This window comes from Bos taurus, chromosome 23, assembly GCF_002263795.3.
Source record: "Bos taurus isolate L1 Dominette 01449 registration number 42190680 breed Hereford chromosome 23, ARS-UCD2.0, whole genome shotgun sequence".
Classification (NCBI taxonomy): Eukaryota; Metazoa; Chordata; class Mammalia; order Artiodactyla; family Bovidae; genus Bos; species Bos taurus.
In genome coordinates this window covers 40,053,546-40,068,857 of record NC_037350.1, presented here as the reverse complement: position 1 = coordinate 40,068,857, position 15,312 = coordinate 40,053,546, and the positions used below count along the sequence as shown (strand labels likewise).

At 43.7% G+C, this 15,312-nt stretch overlaps 1 protein-coding gene across 3 annotated transcripts; it reads left to right on the top strand.

Annotated features, from left to right (window-relative positions):
- Positions 1 to 1,445: 1,445 nt before the first annotated feature.
- On the top strand, positions 1,446 to 13,360 carry RBM24 (RNA binding motif protein 24). 3 transcript variants are annotated; one of them, NM_001104985.2, is made up of 4 exons: positions 1,446 to 1,634; positions 2,806 to 2,929; positions 4,363 to 4,417; positions 11,202 to 11,675. In NM_001104985.2, the coding sequence occupies exons 1-4, from the start codon at positions 1,467 to 1,469 to the stop codon at positions 11,563 to 11,565; spliced, it is 711 nt and encodes a 236-aa protein (NP_001098455.1). In that variant the 5' UTR covers positions 1,446 to 1,466; the 3' UTR covers positions 11,566 to 11,675. The 3 variants fall into 3 exon arrangements, with proteins under 3 accessions (NP_001098455.1, XP_059736336.1, XP_059736337.1); XM_059880353.1 differs by lacking the exon at positions 1,446 to 1,634 and adding an exon at positions 1,685 to 1,921 and having other exon boundaries at positions 11,202 to 13,360; XM_059880354.1 differs by lacking the exon at positions 1,446 to 1,634 and adding an exon at positions 1,968 to 2,159 and having other exon boundaries at positions 11,202 to 13,360.
- Positions 13,361 to 15,312: the final 1,952 nt, after the last annotated feature.

The following is a 15,312-nucleotide window of genomic DNA, read 5'->3' as shown; positions in this document are numbered from 1 at the left end:
GTGGGGGTGGGGGTAACATATGATGAGAAATCTGTACCAATCATCCCGAAAGGCTAGGGAGGAATAAGTTAAGGAGGAAGCACAAATTTGGTGACTGTGAGGTGAAACACTAATTTGTGGTCCTTTGAAAGAGAAGGCGGTGTCTGACAGACAGGTGTCTACCGTTGCTTAGCTTGGCTGGGCGGTGAGCAATGAAAGCTAGTGGCTCCCCCGGCACACCCGAGGGCCAGAGCTTTTTTTCCTCCTGGCTCTATCTCGCTGATTGTCCCCAGCATCGGCTCTTTGGGGTCAAGGGAAGTTGGGGGCCCTCCTTGTCGCCCTGCAGACCTCAGAGCATCCAATTCCGGGTATCGTCGGCGGAGCTCGCGGGCCCCAGCACCCAGGTTGGGGAACTGGCCTTCCAGCGAAACCGCCCCAGGGCTCCGGCCCCCCAGCTCGTCTGTCTGGGTGTCCGGCCCTGTCGCCGAGGCCGAGCGCACAGAGCTCGCGTCGCTGTTTTGGAAAGCGACGCAGCTCCCTGCTCCCGCGCGCTCCCCGCGCCCCGGATCCCGGCTGAGGCCGCGCCGAGTCCCCGGGACTTTGACGGGTTAGGACTGGCGACGCCGAGGGCCAGGCGGCCTCCAGCCGTCCCCAGCCCTGCCCCAGCGCCGGTTCCAGCGCCGCACCGCGCCGCGCCGGCAGAGAAGCAGCTGTTCCCAACAGCTGGGGGGCGGCGGCGCCGGGCGCCCCAGGTGCGGCCGCGGCCAATCGCAGGCGTCCGGCCCGCCCCCTCCCCAGCCGGGCGCCGACCCCCGGCCCGCGGGGGGAAGGGAGCAGAGAGGTGGAGAGCCGTCCTCGCCACTTGTCTTCCAGCTTCCGCGGCGGGAGAGACAGGATCCGGAGCCGAAGCCGCGCGGAGTCTCCCCCACACCGACCCCCGCCCCGCACCCCAATACCCGGGGCCCCGCCACCGCCGCCGCGCCCCTCGCTCGCCCACCTCCGCGCCTGGACGCTCTCACTGCCGACCCTCCCCAGGCCCCACCCGAGACACCTACCTAATTTCTGCGAAAGAAAAAAAATCTACCTCTAAACGCACCCTGATCTTCGCTTGAGGACCACCCCTCTCATTTCACATTTTGGCCTCCCAGCCGGGTGAGTGGAAAGCGTTTGCACATCCTACAGAACCGGAGCCTCAGCCAGACGATTCGGAGGATTTGTACCGTGACCGGCAGGGGGGGCGGGAGGAGAGAGCGAAGTCAGGTCTCCCCGGGCGGCCGCTGGCGACTTCGGCAGCCGCGCGCCCCGCGCCCTCGGTCGCCCCCGGGCCGCTCGCCCCCGCCGCCGCGCCGCCACCCTCGCCCCCAGGCTCGCCCGTAGCCCCCGGCGGCCGCGAGAGGGTGTGGGAGACGCGGAGCCGGAGGAGGACGCGCAGCCGCTGCCCGAGCCGCAGCCGCAGCCGGAGCCCCAGCCGCGGGGCGGGCGCGAAGATGCACACCACCCAGAAGGACACGACGTACACCAAAATCTTCGTCGGGGGGCTGCCCTACCACACCACGGACGCCAGCCTGCGCAAGTACTTCGAGGTCTTCGGCGAGATCGAGGAGGCGGTGGTCATCACCGACCGGCAGACGGGCAAGTCCCGGGGCTATGGATTTGTAAGTTGCGCGGATGGGGGGGGGGTGTTGGGGGGAGCGGGGGTAGCGTGTATGGAGGGGGCAACCGAGAGCCTGGCGGGGAAACTGAGGACCGCGGGGGCGGGGAGAGAACAGAGTGGCGCTGGGCAGGAGGGGTTGGAGTTTGGAGTGAGGGGCTCGGCGCGCCCGTGCGAGGACCCCAGCGAACTGGAGCGGTGCTGCCCCTTCGCTCCCGCGGCTGAACTGAAAGTTTGCGCGCCGTGGCGCTGGGGACGGAGGGCCGGCGCCTGCCTCGAAGGGTTCCGGGGGTACCGAGAGCGCGGTGGCGGGATCGGGGGACAGGCGGAGCAGGGGTGGAGGGGAGGGAGAGAACTGTGATGTCTGCGGGATTTGGGGGGGTGCGGAGATCTGAGAGGGAGGGGCCGCAGCCCCTGGGAATAATTACACTCCAGGGTTGGAGGCTGGTGGTTAAGCGCGCTGTTTGCTTTGTAAAAATGAGTGTCTTCCTGGCGTTCCGGCTGGGGCCGGGAAGGGACACTCCAGGAGGTCTGGGACTCTTCTTCTTAGGCCACCCCCCTCACCACCACTACCTCCCCCCTTTTTTTTCGTAATTGCAAAGATGACTTCTTTTAAAAGATGAGGCTCTGCCTTTTTGCCGAACTGAAAGAGAGCATAGTTAAGCTTCCCGGAGATTTCAGCGTGCAAATTCAGCTGCCGAGGAGCAGGGAGCTCCCTCGCAGGACAATAGCTATTGTGGTTGAGGAGTATTTGCGGGGTTGGGAACGCCGGGCGGGCGCGAGGCTAGTCTTTCTTGAAAGCAAACCTTGGCTCTCCGGGCCGGGTAGGGACACGGGAATGGTCGGGGGAGGGGGAATCTGGAGGAGTTCTGAGACGGAATTCTGGCTTCCGAGTCTCTGCTAGGCCCTACCAGCACCCTTAGAACTTTAGAGGTGGGGGAGGCGGTGGTTCTTTTTTTCCGCCTCTCTGTATTCTTATTTTTGTGTGTTTTGGAAGGAGGGTCAAGGATTATTCTAGTTTCCTCTCCCCCCACAACCCCCACTGCCAGAAAAAAAGAAAAAGTTAAAGAACCAGCGCAGTTTTACCAATAAGAATAACTTCTCCAGTGCGACTCTTGCTTTCTTCAGGGGTTGACTTAGAGCTCTGTGTGTATGTCTGTGTGTATGTTGCTAAGGTCACCATGGCTGACCGGGCTGCTGCTGAAAGAGCCTGCAAGGATCCCAACCCCATCATTGATGGCAGGAAGGCCAACGTGAACCTGGCATACTTGGGAGCAAAACCAAGGATCATGCAACCAGGTGAGAAAGATCCCTGGACCCATCTCCACCTCCCCCTCCCCCCCCATAGAGACCCCCACTTCTGAATAGGGTGAATCCCTGATTGAGAAGACCCTAGTTCCCTGAGCATCTGAAGATGTGTTGAGTAAAGTTGATCTGTGGCTGGTTATTCTACCAAGACATGAAAGATAGATGAGAGTTGAAAAGACTCCTTTCTTGACTTGAAATGTACCTGTGGGCAAAAAATAGATCTTGGGGTTGGGTTCCGTTTGTACACACCCAGACTGGGGCTTGACTCCTCTGTTTTCTGTATACATAGTTAAGTCTCCATTTTCCTCTTCTTGGCCACTTGTTGCCCATTCCCGTGTGGATGATATGGGCCAGATCTGTCAACTCCAGCTGGTTATACGTCTCTGCTTGGTGGTGTTTCTTCTTTTGCCACCAGTTGCCCTGTGCTCAGAGTGGGCAGTTCAACCAGAACACTGACCCAAAAGAAACAAAGGGGCAGTGGTGGTGCCTAGATGGTAAATGTTCAAAATAAAATCACAGCATATTTATAATGACAGAAAATAAAGAGATTCCATGCACTTCAGGACCCTTACGTTACAGATGAAGAAACTGATGCAGAGATGAGAAATGGTTTACTCTAAAGTCATACAGCTGTTAGTCACCAAAAGGGAGAGAATTTCGTCTGTGTGAAAACATGATCTTTTGGATTACTTACCACACTGTCTTTTGCATTCGCACAAGTAATTGTGAATCGACTACTGAACAAACGTAATCTTTTTCTTGGGCATGCAAATTTAAATCGTATACTCTTCATTCTTAAGTCTGTCCATCTGAAATTTTGGAAAGAGGTAGACATTTCAATCCAAACAGATTTGCTGGGAAAGTAGATTGTCAAGAAAGGGTGTGCATGTGCAAATATTCATGAGCATTAAAAAACATTTATCTGTCTAATACAGTGTGTGTTGTTTTGCTGTCCAGAAAAGAGTTTGTTTGGTAAATGTTTAATACTATAATCTGTAAAAGCCATAATCTTCCAAAGCATTGTCCAAAACATTCGAGAATGTTCCAAATTAAAAAGGCTTTTTTATAGATCATGATTCAGAATTGTTGGAAGATTTGCCACGTGTAATTTCATTATCAAGTCCTGTTGTTCTTGGTTTCATTCCACAAGAACTTTATGTCTGGTTTTCTGAGGTCTTACTCTATGTCTGTCAACTGAACTTTGGGGATCATTTCTAGTTTCCACTTGAAGACTATTGAAAATTTTATTTAAATTAACAATAACATTAGTAAAGTGAATTTTAAAAACCTATTTATAATATTTTCTCTAAAGTATTAAAAGAGTGATTACCTTTACTAAGTGAAAGGTGTGATTGCATTTTATTTGTAGAAGTAATAAATGCCTAACATGCACAAATAGAGAATGTGGTATGTTTTATTGTTAGGTTTTGCCTTTGGTGTTCAACAGCTTCATCCAGCCCTTATACAAAGACCTTTTGGGTAAGTCAATGAATCAGGCCTAAATTTCAATATGACTATCATTTGTTAACCTTCATTTTCATTATATCCAGACCAGACCATTATGTTATAGCCTGTTCCCAGTTTACATATTTATATATGTTTGTGTATTTTGAATGCTGATAATGTAAATATTTTTAGATGAGTCAAGTTATCTGACCAAGTATGCAGCCTCCCAACCAGACCCATTTTGAGCTTATGATTAACAAAACAAAACAAAAATACCAGGTATGACTTGTGTACAGACGATTGTGTCCCAACACCATTACTGCTGTTCAACTTGACTCAATTGTATTTATCTCTTTCTAACCTGACAGGGCTCGTATACTGTTAAGCTAACTGATCAGAAGGATACCATGATAAGAGGTGGAATAGTTCTGTTTGGAATTAAACTCTGTAACCAGTAGACTCAGACACACAAGCTCAGATGGTGATTAACGATGCATGGATGTTGGTGTTGTTTTATTTTTTCACCATAGTCAATAGACCTCCGTGTGCTTTATTTTATTACAGTCATGAAGTGGTGTTGATAGCTAAACTGTGTGCTTTTTTTACTTAATTGAAAAGAGCTGTAGTGAAAGTGTTTTCTTTTCCTCGGGGAAGGGGCTCTTTGTGTTTTTGGTTTTGGTGGTGGTGTTGACGGGTGTTGACTTTTGACTTTGCCATGGGAAGCAAAGGGCCTTTTTTTATTTCCTTGCTTTTCAGCTGTAGCCTGTAACTTCCACTTAACCATATTTTTGTAGTGAGTGCTAAATGGTGTGATTTCCCTCTGTAAGAACACAGATTCATCGCTTGCATGTCCTAAGTTTCTGTATTACTGGGGCGTTTTTCTGGGGATGGGGTTCTTTCTTTGGCAGTGTGTATCTACTTTTAGGCCTTCTAATTTAAAGGTTCAACAACTCTCATCAGATTTCATTAACACTGGCCAGTTTTTTTGAGCAGAGTAGCACTAACCTTCGCCTTTCAGATCTGACTCGGGTGAACAGCTGGCTTATATTTGTGTTCTCTGGGTTCTGTGATTACGATCCTTCCCTGTCCAAGCTCCCCAACTTCCCTTCCATTCAGACACTATATGGGGGGGAAAATCCCCAAGCACCTCAATTTATTCTGAACACCTAGGGTCTGTTTTGGCTGTTTTCTACCTGATCCACTTGGCTGTAACTAATGCCAGAAATTTACGCTCTCCTTTTGAATATTCTAACTGTTTAGAAGTGTTTCATCCTCAACAATATTAATAGTTTCTTCTGCATCTTAGCACCTGAACATCTACATGTGTAACCTGAAAGGTTAGATTCTATCTGCAAAGATAGATATCTACCAGGAGTAGATCCAAAGAAGCAATAATAATTTGACTTGGAAGATTCAAGTTATATTTTCCATGAATACCTTCTTTATAACCTTCTCTTAACCATATCAAGATTCTCACTCTTACTACCAACCCTTACTTTTTTTTTAAACCATAGGAGAATTTTTTGTCCAATAAGATTAGAAAGGGCCTTCGTGTATCCATAATGATGCCCCATCTAAATCATTCTGGATATCGACAACAAATAGTAGTTGATGGGTCCAACTACTTCTGTGGATACCACTTCTCATTGGTCTAGACTATGTTCAAGGTAGAACTGGGGAGAACAGACATCTTAAGAAGTGACGGTGAACTTAACCATGGTCTCACGTTACTAATCCCGAGACAGCTGCTATACAGCTAAATTGATCAACCGGTATTAGCATGTGTGTATTTTTCTCGATGTTAGTGGATGGTACAAAATAAGGAGACTGCATTTTGGTTTGGGAAATGAAACTAACACAAACCCATCAGGAACTATTCGTTGCTAAATTACTTGGTATTATTTGAAGTACAAGAGGAATTCTGAATAGCAAGAAAATAGATGAGTCGGAGGAGTTGGACAAAGCTTTTGGGGACTGGAACAAGACTTGGACCAGTGGTATGTCTGGACAGGTGAAAGGAAAACAGGGACCTGTCTAAAGGGTATAGGATAGGGGAACATCAGCAAAGAGGAGAAAAGACTCAGTACTTGGAGAAATGAGACTTCTATGGAGGGTCTTGAGAGGCAGACATAGAAATTTGAACTGGCTGTGATAGTCCTTATGGATCCATGAGAAAGAAAGTAGTATAAGGGAAATAAGAACAAACAATGTGTCATGTGGAAGTTTTAAATCAAGTGTATTTGGATAGTAACCTTTAGCTGTTCATCCCTTCTAATAGCAGCTGTCTTTATAAAGGATGGTGATTATTACTGTTTGGATAAATTGAACTTGAGGTTCTTATTAGAAATAGATAGCATTCCAGATAGACCAAGCAAGGCTTCTCTTTTTTTTTAGGGGTTCTTAACACTGCTCTAATTCCCAGAGTCTGTACCTAACAAATCACACCTGGTCATCCTCAATTCTATTTGAATGCCACATGTTCTTATTTTTAGGCCTGGAAAGAAGTTTGAGAATTTTTAACAGTGAATTGTTTGAAATTCTAGAACTATTTTTTATATGGTCTTTAAATGGCCCCTACATTACTCTAGGCTTTTAAAGAAAAAATCTTGGCCTGAAGGAATTTCCGATGTAACACAGTGGGCAGATGTATAGAAATTGGTGAATTTGCCAAACTACATCTTATAAATATTTTATATTTGAAAGAATCATTTTCATACTGAAATCTTGGAGAGGAGAGATTATGGATCTGTGAGTAGAAAATTCCAGGCTAGTTTAGACCAAGTTGAAACACACTTAAATATTTACTCAGTCCTCCTTTAAGTGCTAAGTTTTATTCTAGTTGCGTTAATGCATAATAAGTATTATACTGTCCACTAAGTGGGGCAGGAGGGACAGTTAACCAAACATCTGCTACTTGCCTGGTACTGATAAAGGATTTACATAAATTATGTAATTTAATTATCACAGTAATTATCTGATAAAGACACTGTTAATGTCCTTTCCACAGGTGAAAAACTGAGATGCAGAGAGGTTAATTAACTTCCCACAATGGCTACTAAGTGCTAGAGTCTGATTCTAGGTTCAGAATCACGGTTTGCATGACTTCCAAAGCCATACTCTTTCCTCTGTGTCAGTCTGTAGCCCCAAAGACACAACTGTGCTCTCTCTTATAATCTAGTAAGAAAACTGAGAAGCATGCAGAAGGGCTGTCCATATGGTTTCAGATAAGGCAGAGCAACGTCACGTCGGTGGGATCTAGGAAGTCTTCATGAAAGAGGTAGAATCTGAAATAGATTTTAAAACATGATGGAGGCTAGGGAACTCTTGCAGTGAGTATATTTTTCATTGTAGGCTCTTCACACTGATAATTTTATTTAATGCACAGCAGTTCAGGGTTGGAACTATTAGGTTCATTTCACTTATCAGAAATATGTGAGGCTAAAAAGGTGAAGCAAATTCTTGAAGGCTTTAGACATGGTGAGTGATACAGCTAGGGTGAGTAGGATTGGGATTGCAACAGGTAGAGATGGAATGAGGGCTGGCGTCCCTGGCCAAGGGATGTCATGAGCCAAGGTGAAGCTCTGGGTATCTGTGATGTGTCCATGAAACCTTGAGGAGCCCAGCTGACCTGGATTCAAGGAAAGGTGGGAAGAAATACTGGAAGGAGTATTTTGGAGCCAGAGTATAAAAGGCCTGTCATGCCAAAGTTTAATTAAGAAGTTTGCAGTTAGCTTGGTAGGATGTTAGGGACCTAGGTTACTTTAAACAGACGTATGAGGTGCAGACTGGGTCAGCAGTGTATGCGATAGGCTGGAAGAAGAAACCCTTTAGGATGTCCAAAGTCACAGAGAGACACCAGAGGGACATGAAGAGACAGGAAGAAAAGGAAAACATAGTAAATTTTCTGTGAAAATTGTCCAAGATGTTAGCTTCGCTCTTCGCTTTTATTACTACTGTGCTGTGCTGAGTCGCTCAGTTGTGTCCAACTCTTTTCGACGCCATGGAGCTCGCCAGGCTCCTCTGTCCACAGGGATTCTCCAGCAAGAATACTGGAGTGGGTTGCCATGCCCTACTCCAGTGGATCTTCCCAACCCAGGGATCAAACCCAGGTCTCCTGCACTGCAGCAGATTGTTTACCATCTGAGCCACCAGGGAAACCCCTTATTGCTACTAGACATGTACATTCTATGATTCATTGAGGGAAAGGATGTTGGTAGATCTCTAGTGGGAAGGAGATTTCCAAACTGCCTTAATGGGTTCCGCAGACTATTAATACAAACAGGAACTGCTTGAGAAGCCCCACCTCTCGCTTTGGTCGGATTCTGCTTCCCTTCCTGAATTGAGATATTTCAGTCTCTCCATGGTCTTCTGGATTCTCCCTTCCCTAAAGCCTTAAAAAAAAAAAAAAAACAACTCCATGGTTTCATTTGCCTTCCAGATGGCTTCCTAACCCTTGCCAGACTTTGTGTAGGTTTCTGATATTCCTGGGAACTTTATACTTATTGGTTGGCAGCATCAAATGAAAGCTATTAATGTAAAATCAAATGCAGACAAGAGTCCTGTAAGAAACCCTGTCTATCTTACCAGTTAAAACATTCTACACACACACACACACACACTGATCCTACCTTTTTGTAGGCTAAACTTATTTTTAGTTACCACCTTTATTCAGAGATAGAAGCCTAGCAACCCTCCTGTTGTCTCTGGAACTTTGGGAGCACATGGGTTAATGTTCCAGTATCAGTGAGATTCATACTGGCTGGCCTTTGCAGCTGATAGATGTTTTACTTTGGCCTTATAAAGACATTTTACCCGCTGGAAACCCTTGTCGCATGACAGGATCAAAAATAGCCCGGCTGCAGCCCCTGCTGTCCATCACCACATGTAAACTGGCGTGAGTGAGGCTCTCTTATCCGTGTCTGCACATCGTGGACACAGCAGCCTCCAGGGACAGTGTTTCATAAAGCCACACCTGTCGCTGTGAGCCAGTCAGTCACCTGACCTGCAGAGAAGTTCTGGGTGTGTGCATGACCATGCATCTGGTTTCTGACAAGCAATTAAGAACATCTCTAAGTGTCCTCAGAAACACTTGATGACGTCGTTTCTTCTGGCACTGGGAAAGATCTCCAAGTCTAGTAAAATCGAGTGTATTTTTATCATTGGGGTCAAAGTTCATTACCCTCTGTGATAAATTCATCTTTTCCATGGATGTTCCTTAATGAGTGCTTTCAGTAAAACTCTGAAAAGGCAAAGCAAAGTTTATGTTTTAAACATCCTAATATGCAGTTTTCTGTTTTGGGTTCTTTAAAATTCAAAAATTTTCACTCGTGCTGTACTTCTTATATGTTGCTTTTGGCAACAAGCAGATGGCATTATGGTGTCGTATTTTTGGAAATACAGGGGTTTTGATGGAGATTATTCTAAAGAAAGATGAAAATAAATCAGGTATTCATGGTAGCGTTTTAACTGAGCCATTATGAATGGCAAGAGTGAGAATTGAGATGCATGGGTTTCAAAAATACCTCTTGTGAATTTTTTTTTAACAACATTAACTTTTAAGTAAGGCCACTGGAGTGTGTTTTGTATGTGACCTCTGAATGTGTAATTTTAAAAGGTACTTAATTTTGTTTCACGTTAACTTTTTATAGGATAATACACCAAAATAGAATTGATTTTGTATAAAATATCTACCAGTAGGGAAGATTTAAAACAGATATGCTAATAAATCTGTTTCTGTTGAGTTTGAAGGTGAAACAAGAGTTATTAGATGCAAAAAAAAAGTTAGTCTTACTATTGTAACCCTATTAAGTTGATATTGAGAAATATTTAGTTTGTGTTTCCCTGTCCCTACCTTTTCCTTCAACCTCATCATTTCCCCCAAAACCCCTTCTGTCTGTCATAGAGATAAACAAGCTGGCTGACCTACAGTTGCCTGATAGTCAAACAGGTTTGACTGACCCTTGTGTCTTTATGAATTTTATGGAGAAAAAGAAAGAAAGAAAGACCAAAAGCGTGCTGCACATTCTTTTTGGGAATCACTGCCATGAATGTTAATAGCATTTCTGTAGCTTCCCACAACAGCCTCTTGTGATAGTGAGCTGCACTACAGTTCGTTTGAAAAAGTGTGATTCTGCTGTGTTTACCACACTTGTGAACTTTTAAATTCCTTTTTTATTTTGTCGCCTGCTTCTTTTTTTTATTATTATCTTTAATAAGGGTGACTGAGGTTGCAGAGAGATTAATGTGTGCTGAGTCTGCATAGCAATTTCCAGTAGGGTTGCCATGATAATAAACACAGATTTTGTGGAAATTGATTGTCGTTTTGAGAAACCGGCCATCACCCTTACAGAACTGAACAATCACGGATTCCCTTTGGAGTCCTCTGTTCACACTTAAGAAACTTTCCATTGGCTGAACCGCTTTTGTTGTACAAAGTCATCACAAAATGTTCTGAAGTCGTAATTCAGCACTTAGGAAATAACCTCCTCTGTGCGAGGCCCTCCTGAACCGTGAATTTTTTTTTTTTTTCCCTAAAACTTTGGTTCCATGGTTATTTCTTGGTTCCAAAATGATCCTGAATAAAAAGTTCCAGCAGGGAGGGTATCCTATTTTCCTTGTTGAATTCCTTCTGGGGCACTCCATGATCTTGGCTCCGGCCAGACTCCTTTCGCCGATGAATGGCAAGTCGATATTGTGGCAACCCTATGCTCATAATAACCACTAAATTGGAGTTTGTCTGATCTCGGAAGAAGCCAGGCTCAACCCAGGAGGCCATTCCTGCCTGACTTTTTTTCTTTTTTTTCCCATTTCTCAATAGGATACCTGCACACTATGTCTATCCGCAGGCTTTTGTGCAGCCTGGAGTGGTCATCCCCCACGTCCAGCCCACCGCCGCGGCCGCCTCCACCGCACCTTACATCGACTACACGGGAGCCGCGTACGCACAGTACTCGGCGGCCGCCGCCGCCGCCGCCGCCGCCGCCGCCTACGATCAGTACCCGTACGCAGCCTCCCCGGCCGCCGCGGGCTACGTCACGGCCGGGGGCTACGGCTACGCGGTGCAGCAGCCAATCACCGCCGCCGCACCTGGGACCGCGGCCGCTGCCGCCGCCGCCGCTGCGGCCGCCGCCGCCTTCGGCCAGTACCAGCCTCAGCAGCTGCAAACAGACCGGATGCAATAGGCCCGCAGCCCCTGATCAAAGTCGAGTTGCTTTCTCTTTCCAAATTGTCCCAGTTTTCAGTAGCTAATGAGAGTTAACATTGACTTAACAGCTTTAAAAAAAAAAAAAAAGCTATGCTATTGTGAAGCAGAATTATGATTTTTTTTTTTATATACTCCAGTAGTCATTCTAGACGTGCAAGAGATAAGAAGGAAGGGGAGTGGGCGCAGTTTTTGGAAATCAATCCCAAAGAGCCTGAGTAAATACAAGGCCGCGACGAAATGGTGGCAGGAGGAAACCATGGAACTTCACTTTTATAACGGGATTTTTACTTTTGCTCTTTTTATAGTATCAGGGAAGCAAACTGCCTTTTACCAGTTAGAAAATGCTATTTGAATCTAGTTGAACCAGGGAATACAGAGTGAGCAATATGTAGCTTGAATTACATTTAAAAGCAGATTTAAAAAAAAAATGGTGAAAGCACTGATTGTCATTTTTAGCCGTCACTATGGCCTAGAGAACTTTTCTCAAGTAAGAAGGTGATGTTCTTACTCTCTCAAAAAAAAAAAAAAAAAAATGGGCATCGAACAATCTAGGAGCGTGGCAGTGGGTGAAGTGGTGGACAGGCACCAAAGCTATTTTCTCATCCACCCAGTGGATGAGTGGGACTGTGAAACAGGTGATGTGGAATGAATGGGTGCAACAGCTGTACAGACAATCAATAACACACACAGTTCTGGAAAGAACACATCACTTGTGCTTGTTTGATGAGCTTGTCACATTCTAATCCCTCTCCCCATCCTGTTTCAATTTTGGGAAACTTGTATCTGCTGGTGTCAGCAATTCTGATTCTGAAATAGGATCAGGCTTTTACTACATACAACCGCCTTCTCTTTCTATTTATTGTGTCGACTCGTGGCTTATGATTAAAGGCAGGCAAAGTTTGCAGACTCTAAACCCTTAAGAGCTGTCTTAAGGACATTTATTTTTTTCCCTTTTTAAGTAATTTTACACTTTTTAGTATCTATTTCAGAGTCATATTTAAAACTATTTATTAGTGAATACCGTACATGAGACACCAAGGTTACTGAGATGACAATTCTTCAACGTTAATGATAATGTGGTTTATACTGTGCCTTAATAGTAATGCTATTTAAGATATTTATTTTTAAGTTTTACTATGCTGCACTCTAAAGAAAGGAACTTTAGATGTGACACTGTAAAATTATGTATTCATCTCATGGCATAAATTATTTAGTAGGTCTAGATGTAGCATATTAAATATTAACCTATTCAACTAAAGATGTTGACTTGGATTTATTTAAATTCATATGTGCACTGTATAAGAGAATACTCTTACATTAACACATTTTAGTTTATTTTAGTTTTTAGGGTTTTTTTTTTTTTAACAGGATCTATTGCTAGTTTCATGCTTCCTTCTCTGATTTTTGCTCATGCAGTCTCATTTACTGGTACTTCATTAGTTTAACACTTATGTAGTTTTTAAATGCTGCTTTACGTTTTTCTTCTGAAACTGCAATACTTGCAATTTTTATTAAACTAAATTGAATACTATTTTACACTGTATTGGATTTTTATACTTGAACAATTTCATACAAGGGAAGACAGGTTAGCATTTTTATGGACTTTCTCCATTATCACTGGATTTACTTTAAGTATTCCCATACTAGACAGTGTTATGTAATGTAGACATGACTCTCCTGTGCAAATTATTTATTCATTGTGTATATTGCTTTATAACATTTCAGATCTTCTAATCTATTCACTTGTATTAAATATAATTTTTAACAACTTCTGTTGCGTTGATTGTTTCTCCTTTTGTGGTAAAAATGGAATGATATTGCCCTTTAATTAGAACTAATGATGTGATTTACAGGTAGCATTTTCAGTGAGCAGAAAGCTTCCCAGATGCCTTCTTTTTATACTTTTTAAGTAAATTTCAGTAACTCAGTATCTGCCTTACATTTAGCACATGATACAGGTCTTTCCCCAGTAGTGAACCCTAAAGGACGATTCATGGCACTGGAACTTGGTTAGGTGAAGGTTGTTTGGAAGGAGAGGGCTATAGGGGGAATGGTCAGCTCAAAGCTGGAGTGATGCTGGGCTCAGGTAAACTGAGGTTTGGTACTAACCTCTAACCGTGTACTAGCAATGTGACCAAAACACGTTGCTTTTTGTACTCCACTTTTAGGCTGAGGTTTTTATTGATTTCTCATCTATAATTTTAGGACAGAAATACCCATCTTACATGGTTATTTTAAGTATTAAAGTATATCAACTATCAGGTAGAAAGTTCGTTTGGGTTTTTCTACAAGATGTTATGGAAAAACCCAAACAAACTTTTTGGCAAACTCTATACTTAGAACAGAGTCAAATGTATTACTATTTATCTAGATAAACGATTACTGGCAGTAGTTTCTGTAATGTTCTATAGCAAAAGCTAACCAAAGAGGAAATCACCTCTTGGAATGTTTATATTTTTAAACTTTTGTCCACAGTGATGTGGCCTTGACTGTCATATTGATTGTCTTAAAGTGTACATGTTACGTTAATTATGGAATGGACTGTCTGCTGGTCCCTAGGTCTTAATGTTTTCCAAATCCATGACATAATATCTTTTATTGAGTTCCATTAGTTTTTGAAAATTACAAAGTTATAACAGATTCCAGCATGCTTTCTACTTGATGATAACTATCATCCTATTTAGAGCCACCATAATCTTCAACCTTAATAGCCTTTAATTTTCCAAAGAAAATTAGACACCACCAAATACTTTGGGAGAGATTGTATTGCACCTCAAGGTATTATCTGGGGTCAGTAAAATAATTTCTAAACTACTTAGTTCAGTCTGTGCATCAGTGATCATTTTACTCCAAAAGACAAGCTCTACATTTAATGTTTCAGATGTATGAAAAGTCACTTGTGCCCTCTGTAAGTCATGTGTTGATTGCTGAGCTTTAAAATGAAACATTTGATTTATCAATTAAAAATAGGTCAGATGATTCTGGGAAAAGGTTGTCAGAAATAGCCATACTCAGGGAAGCCAGAAGTTCATGTACACCTGACTACACCTTGGAGGTATTTACTGATCTATATGAATATCAATATTAGCAGTTACAGAGAGGACAAGATTTTTACTTAATAATGCTAGAGCACATATTTCTAAAAGTAAGTAAAAGTTCTTAATTTCTAATAAAGAGGGGGGCATACCCATGACACAAGGTCTCCATTGGTCAGGAAGCTAGTTATATTTATAGAGTTGGAGAACACGATGGTCTGAGATTCAAAGAGCTGGATGAGTCCTCTACTTACCAGCAGGGTGATCTTGTACCCCTCTATGGTGGTAACCTGTAAGCTGATAAGACCTAACATGTTGCTTTGTTAATCTCTCAGATTGTACTGATCAAATGAGTTAACTGATATGAGAGCATTTTAGAAATTTTGAATATTAGACAAATGGAAGTTATACTGTGGCAATATACACAATATTAATTTGGAAATAGACCTCTGTTGTCTTCTATGAAATGACTCTTCCAAAAGAGGGCAAAATCGTTATTTCACGGTGTTATCTTTCCTCTTCCTGACCAAGTCACAGCTAAACTTGCTGTGCAGTGTGAGTGGCACAAAAATCACATTGAAAGATGGAGGGATTGCTTAAGGGAAGGAAGGGGAGATGAAAAGATTATGGAATATATTTCTCTCACAGGGAACTATATTTTTAGCTTCTTCCTCACTCCTGTCAAATAT

Excerpts from the sequence above, each read along its gene's own strand:
- RBM24 (NM_001104985.2), top strand. The coding sequence starts at position 1,467 with ATGCACACCACCCAGAAGGACACGACGTACACCAAAATCTTCGTCGGG. Across the intron at positions 1,635-2,805 it reads AGTCCCGGGGCTATGGATTT|GTCACCATGGCTGACCGGGC; the intron begins GTAAGTTGCGCG and ends TATGTTGCTAAG. Across the intron at positions 2,930-4,362 it reads ACCAAGGATCATGCAACCAG|GTTTTGCCTTTGGTGTTCAA; the intron begins GTGAGAAAGATC and ends TTTTATTGTTAG.